The sequence below is a fragment of the Peromyscus leucopus genome, chromosome 1, assembly GCF_004664715.2.
Source record: "Peromyscus leucopus breed LL Stock chromosome 1, UCI_PerLeu_2.1, whole genome shotgun sequence".
NCBI lineage: Eukaryota > Metazoa > Chordata > Mammalia > Rodentia > Cricetidae > Peromyscus > Peromyscus leucopus.
Genome location: NC_051063.1, coordinates 180,872,660 through 180,898,529, shown reverse-complemented (window position 1 = coordinate 180,898,529; position 25,870 = coordinate 180,872,660). Strand labels below are relative to the sequence as shown.

Here is a 25,870-nt window from a genome sequence, read left to right as displayed (position 1 = left end):
ATTTTTCTAATTCTTTGAAGGAACACAATATTTTCTTAAGTATACCTGAAATAATTTAACTTTCCTGCATTGCACATCTAAGTAATGATAGTATATTAAATTTATATTAGTTACTTTCCTTTGTAATATATAGTATACATTTGGACAGTTGGGGAGATTTCAGCATAGCATAGCACTCTTCTGATGCTAGATCTGTTTTATTATAGCATAATAATTCCACAAAATATCAAGTCTCATCATGTTCAGCCCATTCCATGTAAAGTCTCAGACAATATAACCAAAATTTCAAAATTAAATATCTCAAGGCCTTCAAGACCCTTAGGTATTTTCACAGTAATTACTGTGTGTAAAATTGGGTGTGTATGTGCCCTGGAAACAGAAAAAAAATACTTTTGTGGAATATCCTTTCTGGGATATGGTTTGTGATGTGTACTAGATAGGCCAATATCTAGGATCAGAAAAGCGTCCAGAGGCTCCCCAGGATCATTGTAAAAGCACTGTCTGTATCCATCATCTTTTTACCACTGTGACTTTCAGGTATCTACTACATATCACTGTACTTCACTGGTCCTTATTGCATCTTTTTCTGTTCTGCAAACTCTTTGAGTGACTGCTTTTACTTGTTGAAGGTCCTTAGAATTGACCTTCCTAGCCTTCAGTCCTTTGTCAATTATGTATGTCTTCCACCTTTCTTTTCTCTGTATCCTCCAAACTCAAATATCTTAGACAATCCCCTATGTCCTTTGTCCTCCACTCCAAAAGCTTTTCTGCTCAAGTTTCAGGTATTATCAAATTCTCTGGGACACTAATAAACACTCAAGGCACCTAAATGTAAGCTGTGTTAAGGGAGTGAGTGCAAACGGTTTTCGTGAAGTTACCTAAAAAAACTGATTCCAAGGCCAGCATTAGGGTGCATAACTAGTTTAAAGTGGCCATTCAGTGGCATATATACATATATTACCCAATCAGCTAAGGACATATTGCAGTGTGATCCAATGAGTCCAAAGGGCATGGAACCCACTTCGGTTTAGGTTGTAAATGGAGCCACATGTCCTGGCAGTGTGTCTGCTGACAAATGGCAGGAATCAGGCAACACCCTGGATTTTGGTGACAATCTGAGGGTCTCCTCTTAGTCAGTACTCCATTATTTGTCATCAAGTGTGCTAGACACATAAGTTTCCTCAAATAGCAGCAGGAGTCCTTGGCATTTCTCATGTCCTTTAGATACACCATGTGGACAGATACTGTTCCCTCATCTATAGTCTTTGTAATTTTCTTTGTGGCAGAACAACACAGCTTCACAGGTGTCCTGCCATCCCTAGTTCCCTTTGGAAGTAATACGCTAAAAAATTCTTAAATTTATAATTTATCATTATATGGATGATATTTTACTAGCTCACTCAAATGCAGATTCATTAGAAAGAATGCTTTAGGAACTAAATAAAATTTTGCCTTGATGGGGATTACAAATTGCTCCTGAAAAGATACAAAGAGGAGATTCTATTAATTATTTAGGATATAAAATAGGTCTACAAAAATTAGACCTCAAAAGGTGAAAATTGGGAAAGATCAATTATAGACACTTAATGACTTTCAAAGATTATTCGGAGATGTTTTCCATCTTTGAACTATTGCTGGGGTTAAAAATGATGAGCTGAATACTTTGTTCAAAACCTTAGAAGATGACAAGGACTTAAACAAACCAAGAGAATTATCTGAAACTGAGAGGGAATTGGCATTGGTAGAAAAGAAAGTATAGGAAGCACATGTGGATCATATGGATCCAAAGCTCAATTACATTTTGGTTATTTTACCCTCTAGAAATTCTCCTACAGGAATTTTAATGCAGGGGGGTAGATATTATATTGGAATGTGTATTTCTATCAAATCAACAGAGTAAAAAAAATAAAAACTCATGTGTAAAACATCTCTGACTTGTTTAAAAGGAAAATTGAGACTTCACCAATTAGCAGGAATAGACCCAGCAGAAATTGTCATACCTTTAACTAATGAGGATATTGAAAACCTATGGGCAGAAAGTGAACCTTTTCAAAGAGCTTGCAGTAATTTTTGGGAGAGATTAACAGCATATATCCCAAAATGGATAGACTTGAATATATGAAGAGAGCTGACTGGATTTTGCCTTGCATTATACAGGAAACACCCATATATGGAGTTCATATATTTTATACAGATGCAAACAAATAAGGAAAGGCAGGTTAAAAATCAGAAAATTTAAGTAAAGTGGTTCAAAGTCCTTATAATTCAGTTCAAAAATCAAAATTGTATGCAATTCTGTTGGTATTATTGGATTTTTTAGAACCTCTCAACATAGTTACTGACTCTTATGCTGAAAGGGTAGTATTACTTATCGAGACTTCAGAATTTATCCCTAGTGAGTCAGAATTAGCTTCATTATTTATTCAGTAACAAGATATAATCAAGAACATGAAGCATCCCTAATATATAACTCACATTTGATTCCATACTTGTCTGCCAGGACCTTTAGCACAAGGTAATGATGAGACTGATAAATTATTGATAGGAAATATGCTGGAGGCCTCAGAATTTCAAAAAAAAAAAAACCCATCATGTCAATAGTAAAGGTTTAAAAAAGGATGTTTCCATAACCTGGCAACAAGCCAAGGAAAGTGTAAGGAAATGTCCTACTTGTTCTTTTCACAATCAGACTCCATTACCAACAGGATGTAACCCAAGAGGTACTCAGAGGAATGAAATCTGGCAGATGGATGTGTTTTACTTTGCAGAATTGGAAAATTGAAATATGTACACCATACCAGTGATACTTAGTCAGGATTTCAATGGGCAATTGCTTTGAGTTCTGAAAAAGCTGGTTCTGTAATCATGTATTTGCATTTCCTAGAAGTTATGACCATCATGGGTATATATGCACAAATTAAAACTGACAATGTCCCAGGATATGTCTCTGGTAAAATGAAACAGTTTTTTGCTTATTACAATATAAAGCATATTACAGGTATACCACATTATCCTACAGGCCAAGCAGTTATAGAAAGATCAAATAGAACTCTAATGGATATGCTAAATAAACAGAAAGGGGTGACAAACAGCCTAGAAATAGATTATATAATGCTCTATTAACTTTGAATTTTCTCAGTGCTAATGAGAAAGGAACAACAGCTGCAGAGAGACATTGGATAATAGAAAAAACTACAAAATTAAATCAGCCATTATACATTAAAGATGTGTTGACCTCAGAATGGAAACTAGGATATGAGTTATGTTGGGGATGAGGTTTTGCTTTTATTTCTACAGGAGAAGATAAGCTGTGGATACCATCAAAATTGATTAAGGCTTGATTTGAAAAAGAGAAACCTCTTAATTAGAAGAGGTGATAGTCCATCAACCAGCATGACCATCCAATTTAAACTAATTGATACCACTAACAAATGCTTTTCATTTAATCTTATATAACTTGCCAGAAGGGAACCTACCCAAATTTAATCTTGGGGAAAGGTTATTGTTTTTGTCTTTCAGAAGATTGAAGGCTAAGAAATCTGAAGAACACTGTACAAATGAGATGTCTGAAGAAAAAGTATAAATCATCTAGAAAAAAATGTTCCAAGGAAGAATAAATTGGCCTATTGGTGTAGCACATATAAAATTTCATAAGTCTTCCTAAATGTTTCTTTCTGCTCTTTTTTACAGACATGTAACACAAATGGCCTTTTTGTTGTCCCATTTCAATTAAAAATTAAAGCTAGTATTGGAGTTGGAGAATGGCTCTCTCCTTCTTTAAACCCAAGTATGCTGTTAAAAAGAAAATGCAAAATCTCTGTATCATTCCAGAAGAATGAGCTATTTTCTGTTATGGGACAGAAGAGAAGGAAAAAATTAAGGTACTGTTCTGTTGCCACTAATCTCAATTCTTTGATTCTATTTTGATTCTTTAAACTTTTCTTAAGGGATAAATTTTATATCAAAATTTGTAAGATTTATATATATATATACATATATATTTTTAAACTTTAATTATGATATTAATGGTTGTATAGAGTACTAATTCTAGAAAAGGCTTCAATTAGCTGCTTATACATATTTTTGTGTTTGAGTCTCTATCATTTTTCTGCAGGGAATCATGACCAAGTCTAACAGCGAACTTTAATTCTCCATGAAGATGATGGGGCCCCACAACAAGGATTCCATGTGAACAATAATAATAACACTAAGCTGACAAACATCACCCAAAGATCATCTTTGGACTACAATCTTCTGAGAACAATTTGAGATGACCAACTGAGATGATCCATCTTCACAGACTACTTGAACAAGGACTTGAGATAATCCCTGAACTTTGGCATTATGTAGAAACTGGACAACATATGATACAGCTACCTTTCCTAAGACTTGACAATTCACCCAAATTTTGTCTTTTCAGAATCCCCTAAATATACCTTTGCTCACACACAGCAGGAAGCAATATTAATAACATGACACCCACATTCCCAAAGAGGTGGTATGGGGCAGGTCGTTTTGGTCTTTCAATGGGGGTTTTAGGTTTGGGATAGTTGTTATTGTTTAGGAGGTTTGGTTACAAGTTGTTTTTGTTAATGGTTAAGAAAAGAGCTAAACAAAGGTATTGGAGAAATTATTTTGGCCACGCCATGTAGTTAAAAGGATATTTATTGAATGGCGTAACTCACAAATTAAGTAATGGGTAGGTCGCAGGGTCTGGGGAAGGTGTAACGCAGTCCAGCAGTGTTCTCCGGAGCTCTGCACAGTCCACCTTCACCGTTCAGTGTCCCGGCACCGAGAGAGCACACAGAGAGAGCATTGGTCTATCCAGCTCTCGGGTCCCCAGGCGCCTCCCCTCACCCCGCCTTGTAGGCATGACAGTGTCCAGAGTCTCAGTGGGGGTTGGAAATTCCAGATCCAAGCTGGAATGGCTACCCACTACACAAAGGAGATTAGATTCTTGTTTGAAAAAAAAGAAGATATTGAAATGATAGAATAAAGGGTAGATTATTGAATCTACTCTGAAAAGAAAAAAGAGAGGATATAGATATGATATAGTTAAAAAGGTAGATTAATGAATCTACTTTTAAAAAACAATTACTAGTTTTAAATACTTTACAATGGATTGGATTTTTATATATTGTATACAAATTACATATATTGAGATTGATATTGTTAGAAAATGCTATATGTATATTTCTATTCTTGTTCAAGATATTGTACTTAAACAGTTTATTTAACAATGTAATGCAATTTGCTAATTCTTGAATGATATTAGTACCAACTATTAGGATATAAAGAAATTAAAGTTAGTAGTTAGACATTACAATTAAACTTGTAGTCATATAAGGTATGTTTTCAAGGTTGAGCAGATATATTTTAGATAGACAGGTCATCTTCAAACCCTTCAGAGGTCTTCAGAATATGGCATTTAAAATGTCTTAATAACTTAGATTTTTCTCTTTTTTATGACTATGAAACATGTCAGCTCCTGGCAGGACCAATCTAGTTTAGAGAAGATATGGGTCTTGAAGAAACTGCATATGGAGTTAAATTTCATTGTGTCAAAAGTTAGCCACTGTGCAACAAAGTGCCCTTGAATTGACTGCTGACAGTATGCTAACCAAAATGGACAGACAGGATACAATACAAAGGACTACTGATCCTTACCAAAACAAGTTTGGTTGCAGCTTTAGCAACAGGCATCTTCTGAGGCCAGGACAATATGGCACCATCACTAAAGTGGCTTTGCAATCCAGAAAAGGTACAGTGCCCCTTTCTTAGAAGGCAGCTGAACAGGTAGTGGACTGGTGGCTTCTGGTGTGCAGTGGAACAGTAGCTGAAACAGTAAATCTTGAAAGAAAAACTAGGCAGAAGGAGTCTAACCTCTCAATGGTAGACTGGCCTTGATTAAAGGAGATGAAGCCACCCACAAACAGAGAAGAATGGGATGAAGAGAAGAATAGGATGCCAAGATGAAGCCACCCACAAGCCAAGAAGAATGGACAGCTGAATTCCAATAACAACAACAATTTCCAGAATTTAAAATCCTGAATCATGACAGGACAATGGTGGAATTCAGGTTTATCGGGCACATGGATTACTCGCACTGAATGTGAGATCCAGCTGTTGACCTTGTGTACATCCTACTTCACTAATGAGTCTGTCAGATATGCTAAGCCTATAGGCTGAAGATGATGCCCCAACACTGCGGAGAAACCTCAGGTGACTGTCCAGGCAGCTGGCTGTTTCTGTCAACTCACATTTTTTTGGAAGCCACTTGTTTAGAGTTTCTTTTTTATTAGGTAATATTATTTCCATCTGAGGGAGTTGAAGATTGCATAGTTATAGTTATAGAATCCTTCTTAAAAATTTCAGAAAAGTAGCCGGGTGGTGGTGGCACATGCCTTTAATCCCAACACTCGGGAGGCAGAGCCAGGCGGATCTCTGTGAGTTCGAGGCCAGCCTGGGCTACCAAGTGAGTTCCAGGAAAGGTGCAAAGCTACACAGAGAAACCCTGTCTCGAAAAACAAAACAAAAAATAAAAATAAAAATAAAAATTTCAGGAGAGAAACCCACTAAAGAGGTGTAAAGTGTATAAATTTGAAAGACATTATAAGGTAGTTCTCTGTTAGTAATATGTTAGAATAGGAAGTGAATCAGGTACATTTTGGACTTACCAAATAAAATAGATAATGGAATATTTTCTCTGAGTTTGTCAAATGCAAATGGACTAGACATTGTTGATGTATTTATTGCTTGTATATATTGTATATAATTATTATACTTATTGTATATAGTTTTTTCTTATATTAGTTACAACATTTTAAATACTTTTTATTTTTTTTTTTTCCGAGACAGGGTTTCTCTGTGTAGCTTTGCGCCTTTCCTGGAACTCACTCTGTAGATCAGGCTGGCCTCGAACTCACAGAGATCCACCTGCCTCTACCTCCCGAGTGCTGGGATTAAAGGCGTGCGCCACCACCGCCCGGCAACTTTTTAATTTTTATTAGAAGAAAGGGGGAAATTGGTGATATTTCATTTGTGCTGAAATGTGATGATGTTTTATTTGCATGTTAATAAATAAAGTTTGTCTGAAGATCAGAGGACATAGATAGTCAGCTATAAACAAAAGTCAGGCAGTGGTAACACACACCCTTAATCTGATCACATGGCAGGCAGAGTCTCTGTGTGTTCAAGGACACAGCCAAGCGTGGTGACACAAGCCTTTAATCCCAGTACCAAGCATAGAGACCTGGAGGTCTGTATAATCAGGCAGTAATGAGAAAGTGAGTTGGCTGGGCTAAGTGCCAATGAGAAGGCAGAACAGCAAGGCAATAAAGGCGCAGTTTAGACAGGAAGAAGCTGGTTCTCTGGGGAAGCTATGGTGGTGTGGTGAGCTAAGGTTAGCCGGTGGCTATTGCTATTTCTCTGATCTCTAAGGCTTTTGCCCCTGTATTTGACTCTGTGTTTCCTATTTAATAAGATTCTTTAGAAATTCATACACATTTACATGAATAAAATTTAATTTGTAATATATTTATACAACTACACTGAATTAGTGATAATTTTGTAGGTGTAAATAATGATAACTTATAAAAAATTATGTAAGTGTTCTCATGACTTTAATTCTGATATTAAGGATTTTTATGTTTATTGAATTCAAATTTATGTAAAGATGTTTTAAAGTTTTATATGATCAGTATTGACAGTATCTATAATTTTATTTTATACCTGCATTATATAGGCCATAAAGTAATTGAAGTTTCAATAGGATGGTTTGCAAACAGATGTGGTTTTTAGTTTATTATTTTTCATTTCTCTACTCACTCCACATAACACCCACAGATCCTCCCTCCTCCCACTCCCAGTCCTCTCTCCCAAGTCACCCCACATCCCCATATCCCCCAAATCAAGGTTTCCCATGGGCCCGGCACACTGAGCCTAGGTAGGTCCAAGCCCCTTCCCAATGCACCAAAGCTGTGCAAGACATCACACCACAAGCACCAGGATCACAGAATCCTGCCCATGTACCAGGGACAGATCCCAAGCCCCCTGTCTGGGTGCCCCCCAAACAGTTGGAGCCAAACAACTGTCTTCCATATCCAGAATGCCTAGTCCAGTCCCATGGGGGTACCACAGCCGCTAGTCCACAGTATCATCTTGAATGAGGTAACCCAGACTCAGAAAGACAAACATAGTATGTACTCACTCATAAGTGGATACTAGATGTAAGGAAAGGGATGGCCAGACTGAAATCCACAACTCCAGAGAGACTAGCTAACAGGGAAAGACGCTAGGAGGGACACATGATTGACCCTGCGAAGTAGAAGTGGATTTGATCTACATGAGTGGACTAGGGGTGTGGGGGGCAGAGGGCGAGGAGTGGGGATGAGAACATAGGGAAATGGGAGGATCAAGCTGGAGCAGGGACAGAGTGGGAGGGCAGGGAGGAAGATACCGTGATAGATGAGGACATCATGGGAATAGGAAGAATCAGGATGCTAGAGAGGCTCTCAGGAATCCACAAGGATGACCCACCTTGGTCTGCTGGCAGTGGCCAGAGGGTGCCTGGACTGGTCTACTCTGGTGACCGGTTTAGCATTATATTAGCTGTCATTATAGAGCCTTTGTCCAGTGACTGATGGAGGCAGATGCAGAGATCCATGGCCAGGTTTCCAGGCTGAGTTCCGGGAATCCAATTGTTGAGAGAGAGGAGGGATTCTGCAGGTGCGGGATGTTGAGATCAGATGCTTTTTTTTTTTTATAAGAACAAAGAATAGAACAGTCATACATATAAACAAAATTCATTTTTATATTCAAACAAGTATTATTGAAGTAGATTGGTGCTGCCAGGAGCAGACATGTCTCATAGTCATAAAAAAGAATCTATGTTATTAAAACACACTAAATGACATAATCAGTAGATCTCTGAAGTGTTTGAAGATGACCTGTGTATCTAAAATATATCTGCTTCACCTTGAAAATGTACCTAATGTGGTTCAGTTTGTAAAGATGCCTCCCTCTAACCCTTGTAATTACAGAGGTTTACATGAGTGAAGGGGACATGACTTCTGTGAGTTCTTACCTAAATCTCTTTCTCTGTCCTAGAAGTATATTACAATGTGATCTACAGACATGGCTATGCTGTCCCAGACAGCAATGGAAATGCTCTGAACTCAGCCTTGTTTTGCTGTTTCATCATGGACGAATTCTGAGATCAGGGCAAGAGCAATACACCTTAGTGTTAAAAACGTGACTGGGGCTAACTTCATGATTCTTCTCCATGAAATTATCCCTCAGACAATGCTGCATTTTTTGGATGTATATTCTATATAGCATTGCATGTTAATTTGTTTTTATGTCTATAGAGTGGCCAGAAGAGTGGCCCTTTGCTACACAACCTTCTTAAGTTTCTTCCAGTCTGGCATGATCATGCCAAGGAATGCCAAGTACAAACATTTTAAAGCCAGATCCCTCAGATCATTCATTCTTCTGCCACTGATAGACATTAGGATGGAAGGAACTGCACTGGATTAAGAGATTTCCTATGCTGTGGGCATCCAAACCTGAGAATCTAATCAAAACCTTATATGTAACCTTATTGGACTCCTCTGATATCATGTGTTTGGGACTCATGATGAGGGCCAGTAGGTACATGGTGCTTATCTTGCTGAAGCACAATCAGAGGTTCCTACACATGTATTGTGTTCTGTGTCCTAGGTCATCTCATGCCGGAGCCACCCAAATCAACCTTGTCCTGGTGAACAGTTTTGTGCTCTATTATACAATATCTAGTATCTTAACCATGTGTTTAAATTTGGAGATGGAATCACTAGGTGGCTGGTCAATGCCAGTGCATAAACAGCTCCATGTTTTCCAGCATTTTGTCTCTTTCTGCTCATCAGGCACTACACCTCAGTTTCTGTGCTCTACTGCACTTACTAATATCAAACAACACATTACAATTCAGAGACTTCCAACATTTACATTTCCTGCCCTCTTTCTATTTTTTTGTTGTAACATTTTATCTTTCCTGTAATCAAACACTTACTGAAACTTCATATCTACTAAGGACAATATGTAAAGATAGATGTAAAAATTAAAACAATTACCATTTCTTTCAATGAGATCATAATTAATACAGAAATATATATATATATATACATACATACATACATACATATATCATAGCAATTAAGAGCATTAGGAGTATGTATTATAATCAATGATACATTGTGTGTGTGTGTGTGTGTGTGTGCGCGTGTGTGAATTATATTGAATTGTGGAGACAAAAATAAAAGAACAAATTTGCAGCAAATTGCATTTAGATTAGAAAAAACAGTATATGTTTACTGTCATGAACATGCTGGCCTATAATTGTTATATATGTATTTAAATATGGGAGTAAATAAAGGAAATGAGAAGGTAGTTAGAAAGGGCCTATATGTTCTGTTTCCTTGTTATACACAGAGGATATAATCTCTCAGCATATGTACTGGCCCTGGAACTTCACATTCATACTCCTTGAAAGTTGTTCTTGGAGATTTAGTTGTAGTGCATGCATTATTGATGCATCAAATTGTGGCTCAGCACCCTATAGTCAGTTGTTCTTTATATTTTGATTAGTTGTGGACTTTTGTAATGATGTCTACTTACTATCAATAGAAGTTTCTTTGCTGATGAGGGCAGAGACCTACTCTTCCCTCTGAGTATCATAATAAGTACATAGAATACAATTTTAAATTATATTGGTGTATGAATTTAGAAATTGTAAGTTTTCTTCTTTGTTAATGGCTGCCTCAGCCATTAAACTATGGAGCTAAGTTAACAGTATCAGACATGAATTCTCTCCTCTTGATACAGCCTTAAGTTTATTCATAAAACTTCAAGAACATGGTTTTGTAAACAAGGCCTGAACAGTGGCAGCACCATTTGACATACCAACATGCATGGTGAATCTGACAATTCTCCACTCTCGATGGAAAGCTACAAGTAATTAGTGAGTGCACATAATGGGAGAATCAGTCTTCCCTAGGGATTGGTTATCTGATACTATGTGGTCAGCCCTAAAATAATATACATTTAGTCAACACTACATGAATTTAGGAGTGTATAAATATTTATATAATGGTAATTATAAAAATAAATATATGTAATATACTTTATCATATATTTACATTTTATATAATTAAAAATATAGCATTACATATATGTATTGCTAATTTTATATGTATGTAAAGTAAAAAAAAGACTATGAATTTGAAAGACAGCTGGCACCCTTCTAATGGTAGACCTTTATTAGAGCATATTAATTATGCAAAGCAATTAGTATCATTATGTATGATCACTTCCAAGGACAGGCTCAGACATTGCAACACAAAGTTCTAAATTCAGAATCTGTAAAACTCCTAGGCATGTTGACAGTGGTTACTGTGTCTAAATCTGGGCATGGATGTAACCTGGATTCACTTTAAGCATTATTAGGTTCATGTGCTTTCTGTTGCATGGTGAATTCTTTGTATTATAGAGCAAATCTAGGATCAGAAAAGGGTACAGAGGCTTTAGAAGGTCATTGTTAAAGCATTATGTATATCCAACATCTTTCTACCACTTTGATTTTCACAAATCCAATACACCTCATCATACCCAACTAGTGTCTATTGATTCCCATTTCCAATCTGGAAACTCTTCAAGTGACTCTGTGTTTGCATTAGTTTAAGCTCCTTAGCAGTGACCTCCTGAGCCACTAGTCCATTGTCAATCATCTTTAATTCCATCCTCATGTTCTTTTGCTCCTCCCAATCAGAATATCTTACACTAGACACTACTCCAAATGCTTTGCCCTTGTGTTTTAGGCATTTTCAAATCCTCTATGACACTAATAAATACTGTTGACACATAGAGTCTTTGTCATTTCTTGGAGCACTTTTATGTAACTCAGATACACAATTGTCCTGTATTCCCTAGTTCCCTTTGGGTTTTCTGTGCTCATTTAACTTCCTTCATCATATCTTTATCATTCACCCAACCTATTCCTTTTATTGATAAGGCTCAATAGAAAATGCTTTCCAATGACTTGGGTTTTATGGGATGTACCCCAACTATGGCACTATTTAGAAAAATTGATTGTGGACCTTTTTCCAGGTTAGAGACTTGAGATGGTTAGTAAGCTTATAACTCCTGTATATAATATTCTTGGTTTCTAACCCTTGGCTGTAGGTTTATAGTATGCAACCTTTATTATGCTGGGTTATTATCCCTGTATCTCTTGACACTCCGTGGCATTTATGATGAAAGAATGCTGAATTTTATTAAAAGTATTTCTGATGTTAGGGATGGAAAAGTGGATGTTTCCATCAAACCCATCCCTTCAGAGAACAGATACCACCAAGGGAGAGGAAGCAGAAAGAGCACAAGAGCCAGAGCAGATGGAGGACACCAGGACAACAAGGCCCTCTGAATCAATCGAGAAAGATCCTATGGACTCACTGAGAATGAAGCCAAAAGCACAGGGAATGCATGGGTCTTCATCTACTCCTCTGCCTATATATTATAGCTTTCCATTTAGTGTTTTTATGGGCCTCCTGAGTGTATGAATGAGTGGGTTTGTTTTGTCCAAACATGATTGGATTTATTTTATCTCATTATATTTTTATTGTCATATTATTGCTATATATCAAAAGACTGTATTTCTAATGACAGAAAGAAAGTGAATTTGATTGGGAGGGGAGGTGGAGAGGAACTGGGAGAGGTAGAAGGAGGAAAAGTTGTAATCAGGATCTATTGCATAAGAAATAAAACTGGTTTCAATAAAACAGAAAAAAGAAAAGATATTTTGTGGCATCTGATAAGTCATGCATGTGGTTTCTGACTCTTAGTCCATCTGTGTGATGCACTGCAGATGATACTGCTGGCTTTGCCTAAGCCATCCCTATATCTTTGGATAAGTTGTGATACCATTTTATTTTCAAGTAAAATCACTGTATTGTAATGAACTCACGAATAAAAGCATTAAAGATCTACAATGAAATAGCCACTCAAATGAACACTTGCCCAGACCCAATTTCTTTATCTTTCAATTTAGTTCTATACAGTTAGAATAGCTATGCTGTAGTCATAGAGCTTTGCTTAGGGTTTTACACTGTCACTAACAAGTATATTTTTATGCCCTTATCCACTGCAGAATAAGAAATTGGCAGAGTTGAAGATAGAGAAATAACTAACTTGATATACTCTCATGGAACTAACTTACTGCCACTTTGCCTGACATTACCTTTTTGGGGATCTCCTTTCTAAGTGTCATAATAAAGTTAAACATATCTACCTACATATAAACATTTGAACCATATGGGAAAAGATCTGCATACAAAGGAGAGGATTTGATTTTTCTTTCTTTCTGAGTTGGTGGTACATGTTTTAATGATATTCATTATAAGTCCATCAACTTTCCTACACTTTTTGTGATTTCTTCTATCATTGTAGTTGAACAATAGTCCATTTTATGTATGAAAACAAATCTGATATAGATTTGTTTATGGATATAAAGCTGCGCTCCCTTTCCTTGATATAATAAAGAGAACAGCAATAAAAATTGATTTGGATATATCTCTGTGGAAGTATATAGGGTTCTCTGGTTATAGGCTCAGGGGTCAAATAGCTGTGTCAAATAGTAGTTCTTTTTTTTAGTTTTCTTAGAAGCCTCCAAACTGATTTCCACAATTTCACTACAAATTGGCTTCCAAACTATTGATTAATACAGCACTGCAGGGATTTGAAACTAAATATTAAGAAAGGAAATTACAGACTAATCTCCCTGATGAACACAGATGAAAAACTCTAAAATATGTTGACATACAAAATTCAAGATAACATTAAAAACATCATTCATTTCTATTGATTATATTTTTTCACTAAGTGGTAAGGTAAGATGTTCTTTCTCAGACCTTGTTGAGGACCGTTCCTACAAGCTTTGCAAACCAACCTGATTGTCTCTAGTGTAGCTAAATGCAGGATACTTGAGAAGTTAAAGCTGAAGAACTTTTCTGGTACTGGTGCAAACTAGAGCTGTTGTGAATGGACCAGCCATGGTTTCAGTTTTCTTTGCCATTAGACTGTAGGACCCATAAGCTGTTTGTAAAAATCTAAACACTCAGGGTGCCCTATAGAATGAGAATGGGAAGAAAGCCACCTTTATTGAGAGACTTTTGCTAGCTCCCTTGTACATGAGCAGGACAAAGGGAAGCCTAGAAAGGATAAGTTGAGAAGTGAGATAGTCCTCTTAAACTGGGATAAACTCATGTAGGCTTCTAATTAAACCAGCTGACAAAACTCCCAATTTATCATTTTGGTCAATTGTTAAAGAACAAGACACCAACTCCTTCGTTTTCTGTACTGACATTGTGAGGGAGATGGTAGAGTAAACACCTGGATACAACCAAAAAAACTCAAATCATTTACATACTTAAAATAAGAATTAGAGATTTTATTCCTTATCCAAACCAAACTGAGTCTAGGAACCATAGAACAACTATTTATAAGAACAAATGGTGCAAAACAGGGAAAACCCAGAGAAGTGAAGGAGTTGATGTTCACCACCCATGAACTGTGATTATACAAAAGAGCAACACAGCCTTGTAAGATAGAGGAGAGAGTATAAAAAGCCAGAAAGGTAGACACCAGGGCCAGGATGCTCTGGGTGGCTTTGGACTCAAAGCAGATTCTACTGGAACCACAAGTACTACGGATGTGTTGAACCCTCTGCTTGTGTCTGTACAGAATGACAATCATGGAGCCACTGGACCAGGCCATGAGCAAAGAAAGGAAGATTTCAGGACACACCACCAGTGCTGAATAGAGTAAGTCATTGATTTCATCCCTCCCTGCAGTGGAACAGTAGCCAAAATCTCGTTTTCTTGTTACATTTTTACTATTCCTTTCAAAAAGTGGATACACAAAGAAAATGCCATTTATCAGCAGGTACAAAACCCAGAGGAGGGCAATGGAGCAGCCAATGTACTTTGAAGTTTTGATTTTTAGATCCTTACAGCAACATTCCTTGTGACTGATGGTGGTGAATTGGAAGACACTCAAGAGGCAGGTGGTGGCAATGGACACGCTCCTGCCAACTCTTTGAATGTACAAAATTAATCTACATGCAGAATTGCTTAAAAAGTGCTTCAACCCAAAAGCTGCCATTATGTTTGGCACTCCTCTAGAGAGAATGATCAAAGTGTTGGCTGCCATTAGGTGCATGTGAATCAAATCTGTGGGCTTTAATTTGTTTTTTCCATAGTGAACTTGATAGTAGTAAAGAAGAGAGAAATTTCCCAGAATTCCAGCCATAGTTTGTGACAATAAAATGATTTTGATGGTCATATTCCAGAAGTCCATTCTGTGATTGGGTATGATTTTCTTTAGACAATGGCCAAATCCATTTCCCTAGTCAAAATGAATGAAAAATATTAGTACTCCAAAGATATACAGAGAGACTAAATCAGAATGTTCCTTATAGCTCAGGAGTATCATCTCAGCCTAGACCACATAATTAGAATTTCTCAAAATTAATGCCAGGAAAAAATATTATTTACAATGCATACTACTATAAGATGTCTAAAGGCCTCAGCACATACACATGTATGTGGGATATGCCTTCATAATTATTGAGTAGGCAGCATTATGGGTAAGGATATTTGGCCTGTGAGAAGCAATGGAAGTGAGAGCCAATAATATCAAGCAAAATAGAAGACAATAAAAATATACTGATATTTTCTAGACTTGGTATAAAAGAAGACAATTTTAATAACCATAACCACTCAAAAATATCAATTCTTACAGCATATCAAAAATTAAAGGATGGTTAATGAAAAATTTATCTACAGCTATACAAAAAACTTGTTAATAGCATAAAATGTATTCATGAGTCACTCGTCTTGTTCAAGGACTCTGGTTTCTTGTAAACCGTCATTATTGGATTCTCACTGGAACTCCTCTGGGATACCACATTGCTGCCTTGAGTCTTAGAGCATGGGAGTATTGTTTCATAGGACCAGTCTCTTCAAAAGCTACAGCATGTCCTAAATGGGGTAGATGCTAGGGTGCCCAAACCTGGCCTGGTTGTTAACTGAGAGGGTCATTCTGGATCACTGTGGCCGCCCACCTCAGGAAGGACAGAGTCAAAACCCTAATGCCCATGTCTTCAGCATCACTTCATCCTTGCCTCTGATGAGGAGTGGGGACACCTCTCTGGAGTGCAGGGGCCAAATGTGACATAGTTTAAGATACACAATATTTACTATGATACAAATGAAACTCAGCATCCCTGGAAGCTTTAGAAAGTTCTACATACCTGAAGTTGTGCTTACTGAGAGTCCAGGAACATGTCTAGGGAATTGATGCCAGTGCATCTACCTTGTCAAATCTAGGAAGATGAAAAAAGTACATGTATTGAAGGAAGAGTGTGATCACAGTGGTCACATCCATTGATATCCTGTATTCTACATGAAAATATTCAGTTTTTAAAATTTTGTAGAGTTAACTGTATAATAGAAAAATATAATTTTTGTGAGTTAAATATAATGTATGTATATGTGGAAAACAGCAATGACAATTTATGATTCACTGCTGTACTTTAAGTTTCACACCTTCTTTGATGTTTAAAACTGTATAATATAGACAGTATCATTATTTTCATTGTCAGGAACTGAACTTAGAATCACAAAGAGCATGTGCCTCTCTAAAGACTAAAAATGCTTTAGGCAAAGACAATATTGGGACTATACCATGGCTAATTTGCACAAGCATGGCCATCTCAGTCAATGCTAACAAAGGCATGTTGGATGGTCTCAATCCTGTTCCAGAATTCTGTGCAGTTTGTGTTCCTCATGTGACTGATTTTTGTTCACTATATTGGTATTTGGTTGTATGTTTTGGCTTTAAAAGCTTATCATTTGAAGGGACTAGGGGTTACTCAGTGTAAGGAAAATGTGCTGTTGATGTAAGTGTTCTGTGTTTGGTTTCCTGCCCCCACATGGTGCCTTACAAGTGCCTGTAACTCCAATTCCATGGGGTTTCCTCACCCTCTACTAGCCTCTGCAGTTACTGCATACTCAAAGAGTTCAGTTGCATGCAGGCAAAAACATACATGCACACAAAATAAAGATAGACATATAAATCATTTTAGGAATAACTTTTCACTTTGACATAAATGTTTATCTCATAGGACATGTCAAGTTCCAGCACTTCTGAGCTTTGAGTAAAGTGCAATGTTCTCAGTACAGTCTGACCTGACAGGAAACTGTCCTAAGTCCAGTTTGATGTCAGAAGCACAAGATAGACATATTGTTTATGATGTTACAAGAAAGATGAATTTTTATCATCACACAGGTAAAGACTTTAGTAGGTAATACAGAAGAATTACTATCACTATTAATCTGTCCAAAATATGACAAAAAATACTAATATGTAATTAACAAATAATAGCATGAGAAGAATATTAAGTTCCTAAACATTTCTTTTAAATGTGAGCATGCACTTGCTGATTTTTTGTGATTTTTCATGACTGGGTATCACTATGCAGCTGTGGCTGTCTTCAGACTCACTCTACAAATCCTGTTGGGTTCAAATTCACAGAGATATGCCTTCCTCTGCCTCCCACGCCCTGGGATGAAAGGTTTACACCACATGTCTGTCTTATTTGCTTATTCTTATATTGATGAATCTATTGTAATAAAATTTACAGTGCATTCAAAGAGAGAAGTGGCATGTGAGATAATAAAGAACAATCTGAATAATGTAAAACCTTAAATATTGACCAGTGAGATATAGCATAGTAAATGTTAATGCCAATTTAGTTGACAGAACCCTGGAACATCACACACAAGGCTCTGTCTTCCTTTAGCATGAAAAAAACAGTGAGTGAAGGCATGCCATCAGATAGTGATTAAAAATAGAGAATGATGAAACTAGGGGCAATAACTCAAGATAAAATTTGTGCTGGCTGCTTTTGTCTGATATTCATAATGGACCTTCTCTTCCATTTTCTTTTTTCAAGTTCAAGAGGTAGAGTCTTCAAATCAGTCATTTTAGCAATGGCCGTTCAATACAGATTCAGTTATTGCTTCTATAACCAGATCATAAGTTTAGTGTCACATATAAAATTTTTACTTCACAATCCTAGTCATATCCTGCACTTCCCAGGGATGTGTACTTCTAAAGTTTACATGAAACCAAGGTAATTCAGGTAAAATAATAATACTGAAAAGAGATTCTACACATCATGTTAGCTGAGGTGAATTATCACATTGTCTTATTACCACAATCTTTCAGCACATTCACAGATGGGCTGTATTATCCTGGTATTACCCAAAGTCACCCATGGTGGGGGACTTATATTACATTAAGAAAAAATAGAGACATGGTTAGGAACATTTCAATCTTTCTAAGTCATCTTTTACTACGCAATTCTTCTTGTGCCTTCTTTGTATATTCCATAGATCTGTTTCTATCCCCCATCTTCATTAGCAGACAGAAACACTTACTCAGGCCTTCCTTCCTCACTGACTCTGCCACTCAGACTGAAATACAAGGTACTCACCTAGCTTCTTGTCTCTGCAGGATGGTGGGTTCATTGGCAGATCTACTTTCATTAATAAGCATCACTGAGCTAGAGTTATAACAAGGCAGATGGAGAGTTCTGTTACTCTGTGACCCCACCTCCCTCCAGAACTGTAATTTTCATTTCAACTACGGTGGCAATGACAGTGAGAGAGCTTGCTCTGGGAGACTAGATCATTTATGAAAAAGTTCTTGTTGTTAATTAGCAAAGGCCCTTTAGAGTTCCTAGTGATTTTATCCATAGAGGTAAGGTGTATTGAAGAGGCACAGTTTTCCTGACCTTGAAGGCTGACTACGGCACCTGGGGAAGGAGCTAGAAACTTTCAGTTCAGATTCATGAGAAAGTTAGAGAAGTCTCTGTGTCTCTTTGGATTCCACACTTCACTGACTTCTTCCAACACAAACCAACACAGTTAACTTTTAGAATATTTATATGACTTATTACTTAAAACATTTGAGTGTTTTATACATGCATATGTTTTTAGTCAAGTCTAAAAATGACTATCTCCTTCCAGTTTCTTTTTTTATCCACATGACACAATTTATTTCAATTTTCATGTGTTCCTTAACACAGGGAAAAAGACTCAAAAACTAAAAATCACCAAGTCTACTTAGTGACAGTACTATGTGTCTAGTAGAGTGGCATCTATGGAATCATGAGTAGTCTCTAAACATAAAAATCTGACACATCCTCTCCCAGATACCATCTGTGACCATTAGCTCTTCAGCTAAGAGTGGGACTTCCTGAACACCTCCACTCTACTGGGATTTTTATAGATTAATTTGTACAGGCTTTGTGCATAGGGTCCTAACAAGTCAATTAACAAGTGTAAGATCTTTGTTCTGTCTGGACAAAACCAGTTTCCTAATAATCATCTATGACCAGAAATGCTTTAACCTGCTTTCTGCCTCTTATTTCATGATGATCCTTAATACTTTGGAGGAAGAGGTTTTATATGTATGTCCTATTTTTAGTTGGACACTTCAGCATATCTTATTCTCAGTACCTTGCATAATGTGGGTCTCTGTGTCACTCTGTACAGATTGTAAAAAGAAGCTTCTCCAATGAGGGTTGAGAAATATACTGATTGATCATCATAAAGAAAAGTTTAGTGGCCAGTATTACTATGTCCTTTATGCTAAATAATTGTTTTAGCTTCTTCCCACATGCTGAGCCAGTCTAACTCAATCTTAATATTGGTGGCCATCTTGTTACAATGTCGAAATACATCAAAATACATTCATTTGTGTTTACTGTAAAATGCAACTCTCTGGTTTCTGGAATTTGACTTGTTCCACACTCTGACTTTATTTTGACCTCCATTCTTTCCCAAACCACAAGATATTCTGCCAGTTAATCTTAAACTGTTATCTACTCATATATTTTTGCCTTCAAGGTTTTTATGTTGCCATATTCTTCAGGCAACCCTAAGATTATGATTTTCCCATATAAAAGGAGTCTAAAATTTGTATTGTGGCTGTTCTCCACATTAGGGGACACACCTGCTGGACCAGCTTTGCTGTGCTGAAAGTAAAACTTGCTTAATTGGATCAAAATTATGGCTGGGCAGTGGTGGTGCTTGCCTTTAATTCCAGCACTTAGGAGGCAGAGTCAGGTAGATGCCTTTGAGTTTGAAGCCAGTCTTGTCTTCAGAGGGAAGGAGTGACAGGATAACCAAAGCTACAGAGAAAAACCTAACCAATAAAAGCAACAACATTAACAAAATTCAGGCAATTATCATTATACTGGTGGTCTTGGCATTTATTCAGTGGATGTACCACTGGGTCTATGTACCCCCTAACTACATATTCTTGTCCTTGATAAGATCACATAGCATGGGATCCATCATGTGAAGTGGACCTTGAGTTCTTCATGAAATTGTTAGTTGCTTCCATAATGTTCATGACTCTATTGCACCAGACTTGTTGATGTTAATGTTACTGTGGTAACATACATGGTGTTTTCATGGAACTAGATTACCACCTCCAAAATGTGCTGACAATTCCAGTTGTTTCTCTCAGTATTTCCTCCATTCCTCACAACTCCACCCACTACCATTATACACACAAAATCTATTCTATTTCCCCTTCCCATGGATATCCTTGTGTCCACATTAATCTAATTGTGTTACTTAGCCTCTCTGGATCTGTGGATGGTAGCATGATTTTTTTTTACTTTACAACTAATATCTTTGTATAAGTGAGTAAATACCATGGCGTTCTATCTGGGTCATGGTTACTTCACTCAGGATGATTTTTTTCAAGTTCAGTTTTTTTTTTAATTGCCTGCAAATTCCACGATGTCACTGCTTTTAACCACAGAGTAATACTCCATTGTGTAAATGTACATTTCTTTATCCATTTTTTAGTTGGATGACATCCGGGTTGTTTCCTGTTGCTGGCTATTATGAACCAATCAGCTAGGAACATATTTGAGAAAGTGTCCTTGTGATGGGATGGAATATCTTTGGGTATATAGCCAGGACTGTTATGGTCTTGAGATAGATTGATTCCAAACTTTCTATAAAATCAACATATTAACTTTAATAATGGCTCTACAAGATTGAACTCCCACCAGCAGTGGAGGAGTGCTTCCTTGCTCTACATACTCACCAGCATGAGATTGATCTTAACCATTGTGACATGTATAAGATAGAGTTCATGAGTCATTTTGAATTGCATTTCACTGATTGCAAAGATGTTGACCATTTCTTTAAGTGTTGTTCAGCCATTTCAGATTCTTCTGTTGAGAATTCTGTTTAGACCTATACCCCATTTTTAATTGAATTATTTAGTTTGTTGATGTTTAATTTCTTGATTTCTTTATGTATTTTTGGTATCAGTGCTCTGTTAGATGCAGAATTGGGGAAAAACTTTTCCCAGTCTGTGAGCTGACTTTTTGTCCTATTGACAGTGTCCTTTGCCTTGCAAATGTTCAGTTTCATGAAAATGTATTAATTATCTAATCTTGTGCATGAACTACATGTTCTCTTCAGGAAGTTGACACCTGTGCCACAGAGTTCAAGGCTATTCTTCGTGTACTATAGCAAGTTTGTGCATGATGATTGATATGGACCTATTTGCATTTTGCTACAAACAGACATTCAGCTAGATGAAAATAATTTATTGAAGATGCTTTCCTTTTCCATTTTATAATTCTCTATTTTTCAATCAAAATCAGTGGTCCATAAGTGTGTGGATTTTTGTATGGGTCTTTGATTCAATGCCATTGATCAACATTTTTGTTTTTATGCCAATATCATGAACTTTTTATTGCTAGACCTATGTAGTAGAGCTTGATTTCAGGGTTGGTGAAACTTCCAGGAATAATTTTCATACATAATTTTTACCTATCTTGGATTTTTTAAATTTCCATATGAATATGAGTACTAGTCTTTCATGCTTATAAATAATTGTGTTAGAATTTTGATGGAGATTGCATTGAAACTGTAGATTTGTTTTAGTAAGGTTGCCATTTTACTGTGTTAATGTTACTGATCCATGGGCATGGGAGGTCTTTCCATCTTCTGACATATTCTTAAATTTCCATCATCAAAGTCTTGAAGTTTCTATCATACAAGTATTTCACTTGCTTGAGTAGAGTTACTCAAATATATTTTATATTATTTGTGTCTATTGTGAAGGGTGTTGTTTCCCTTATATCTTTCTCAGACCATTGGCCATATGTCTATAGTTCCTGTTCACTTTCCCAGATTTCCAATTTCCAGAAATCCCTCAATTTGTGTTTTTTATTGCTTCAATTTTGATTTTTATGTCTTGAACAGTTTCCATGGCCTGGTTGTTTTTTTTCTTTACTTTCTTGGCATTATTTTAGGGAGTTATTGATTTCCTCCAATGCTAGGTTTGTGTTTTCCTGGATTTCTTAAGGGATCTTTTCATTTCCTCTTTAAGAATCTCTGTCATCTTCATAAAGATGTTTTTAATGTAGTTTTCTTGTGCTTCACATGCATTTGAATATTCATGTGTTGCTACCATAAGATAGCTGGACTCAGATGGTACCTGCCTATTGTCATTGTGTTCTTCCACTGGCATTTATAGATCTGTATTTGGGTTGATTATAGATCTAGATGCTGATTTCTGAGCTTGTATTTTTTGGAGGAGTGTATTGTTTCTTTGTTTCTGTTTCCTCTTTGGCCTTCTGGTCTTTGTAGCCTGTACCCATCTTTCTGCTGCATTCAAAAAACACACCTAAACTTCAAAGACACACAATACCTCAGAGTTAAAGGCTGGGAAAAGACTTTACAATCAAATGGACTTAAGAAGCAAGCTGGAATAGCTATCCTAATATCTAAGAAAATAGACTTCAAACTAAAATCAATCAAAAGAGATCAATAAGGACATTACATCCCATCACAGGAAAGATCCACCAAGAAGTTTCAATTCTGAACATTTGTGTCCCAAATACAAGTGCACCCAAATACGTAAAGAAACATTACTAAAGCTTAAATCACACATCAAACCCTATACATTAATAGTGGGGGACTTCAGGACCCTACCCTCACTACTGGATAGATCTGTCAGATCAAAACTTAACAGAGAAATTATGGACCTAACAGATGTTATTATTCGAATGGACTTAATCAATATCTACAGAACATTCCACCTTAAGAAAAAAAGAATATACCTTCTTCTCAGCACCCCATGAAACTTCCTCTAAAATCAACCACATACTCGGTCACAAAGCAAATCTCAACAGACACAAAAACAATGGAATAACCTAATGTATTCTATCAGACCACCGTGGTTTAAAGTTAGATTTCAATAACAAAAATTACAGAAAGCCTAAAATCTCATGGAAACTCACTAATGCTCAACTTAATCACCAATGGGTCAAGGAATAAAGAAAGAAAGAAATTAAAGACTTCATAAAGATCAATGAAATTAATGTACTATATACCCAAACTTGTTGGACACTATGAAAGCAGGGCCAAGAAGAAAATAAATATCACTAAATGCACACAGAAAGAAGTTGGAGAAATGTCACATTAGTGACTTAACAGTACACCTAAAAACTGTATAACAAGAAGAAGCAAAGTAACCCAGGAGGATAGCTGCCAAGAAATAATTAAATTGAGACCTGAAATCAATAAAATAGAAGCAATGAGAACAATACAATAAATCAATGAAACAAGGAGCTGGTTCTTTGAGAAAGTCAACAAGATAGGCAAGCCCTTATCCATATTAACCAAAAGGCAGAAAGAAAGAGAGAGCATTCAAATGCCCAAAATCAGAAATGAAAAGGGAGACATAAAAACAGACAATAAGGAAATCCAGAGAACCATCAGGTCATGCTTCAAACACCTGTACTCCACAAAATTGGAAAAAAATCTAAAAACATGGGCAATTCTCTGAATAGGTACCACATACCAAAGTTAAATCAAGACCAGATAATCAGTTTAAATAGACCAATAACCCCTAAGGAATTAGAAACAGTCATTATTAAAAGTCTCCCTTAAAAAAAAGCCCAGAATCAGATGTTTGCAAAATAGATTTCTACCAGATTTTCAAAGAAGAGTTAATACTAATACTCTTCAATTTGTTCCATACAATAGAAACAGGAGGAATAAAAACAAACTCCTTTTATGATGCTAAGGTTACACTTATCCCCAAGCCACACAAAGATTCAACATAGAAGGAGAATTACAGACCAATCTCCCTATGAACATTGATGCAAAAATACTAAATAAAATATCGTCAAACCAAATGCAAGAACACATCAAAAATTTATCCACCATGATCAAGTAGGCTTCATCCCAGAGATACAAGGATGGTACAATATAATAAAGTCTTTCAATGTAATACACCACATAAACAAATTGAAAGAAAAAAAATGATCATTTCATTAGATGCTGAAAAAGACTTTGACAAAATCCAACACCCCTTCATGATAAAGGTCTTGGAGAGATCAGGAATACAAGGAATATACCTAAACACAAAAAAGGCAAATTACAGCAAGCCAAATGCCAGCATCAAGGTAAATGCAGAATAAATCAAAGCAATTCTACCAAAATCAGGAACAAAACAAGGTTGTCCACTCTCCCCGTATTTATTCAATATAGTACTTGAAGTTCTAGCTATACCAATAAGACAATAAAAGGAAGTCAAAGGGATACAAATTAGAAAGGAAGAAGTCAAACTTTCATTATTTGCAGATGATATGATAGTAAACATAAGTGACCCCAAAAATTCTACCAGGGAACTCCTACCACTGATAAACTCCTTCAATAATGTGGCAAGATACAAGATTAGCTTTAAAAAATCAGTATCTCTCCTATATACAAATGATAAATGGGTTGAGAAAGAAATCAGAGAAACATCACCCTTTTCAGTAGCCAGAAATAACATTAAATACTTGGTGTAACTCTAAGCAAGGAAAAGACCTGTATGGCAAGAACTTTTAGTCTCTGAAGAAAGAAAATGAAGAAGATATCAGGAAATGGAAAGATATCCCATGCTTGTGGATAGGTAGGATTCACATAGTAAAAATGTCAACCTTACCAAAAGCAATCTACAGATTCAGTGCAATCCCCTTCAAAATCCCAACACATTTTTTTCACAGAGTTGAAAACAATATTCAACTTCATTTGGAAAAACAGAAAACCCAGGATAGCTAAAACAATCCTGTACAACAAAGCCACCCCTGGAGGTATCACCATCCCTGATAGCAAGCTCTACTGTAGAGTTATAGTTAAAAAAACAAACAAAAAAAACCAGCTTGGTATTGGCATAAAAACTGACATGTGGGCCAATGAAATCAAACTGAAGACCTTGACATTAACCCACACCCTTATGCACACCTGATTTTTGGCACAGAAGCAAAACTGTAAAATGGTAAAAAAAGAAAGCATCTTCAACAAAGGGTGTTGACATAACTGTCCATCAACTGGCACAGCCATATCTGAATAGAATGACAGAAGTCATAAAGCCAGCACAGCTGCTTGACAAAGATCTAGCAAAACTGAGCCACATAATGGCTGCCATGCCAAATTTGGTTTTCATCTTCACCTGTTACATACTTGGGGCACTTTTAATATTTGTACAATTTGAGGATATTGGATTGATGGAAAATTCCTTATAAATCTTTTATTCCTTCTCCCAGGAATGCTGCTTCTAAGCTCACCCAGGAAAGTCCTGAACATACTACACCCACCCCCTTCTCTTTTAGGGAGATACCCTTATCTAACTGAAGGTCTTCCTTACGCCTTGGAGGTTGTGACACATAAAGAAGAATCCAGAA

General features: G+C 36.5%; 1 protein-coding gene across 1 annotated transcript; it reads right to left on the bottom strand.

The window, feature by feature from the left end:
* Positions 1–14,355: 14,355 nt before the first annotated feature.
* Positions 14,356–15,399, bottom strand: LOC114710874 (vomeronasal type-1 receptor 4-like). Its single transcript, XM_028895169.1, has one exon. The coding sequence runs from the start codon at positions 15,388–15,390 to the stop codon at positions 14,356–14,358; it is 1,035 nt and encodes a 344-aa protein (XP_028751002.1). The 5' UTR covers positions 15,391–15,399.
* Between the last annotated feature and the right edge of the window lie 10,471 nt (positions 15,400–25,870).

Excerpts from the sequence above, each read along its gene's own strand:
- LOC114710874 (XM_028895169.1), bottom strand. The coding sequence starts at position 15,390 with ATGGACTTCTGGAATATGACCATCAAAATCATTTTATTGTCACAAACT.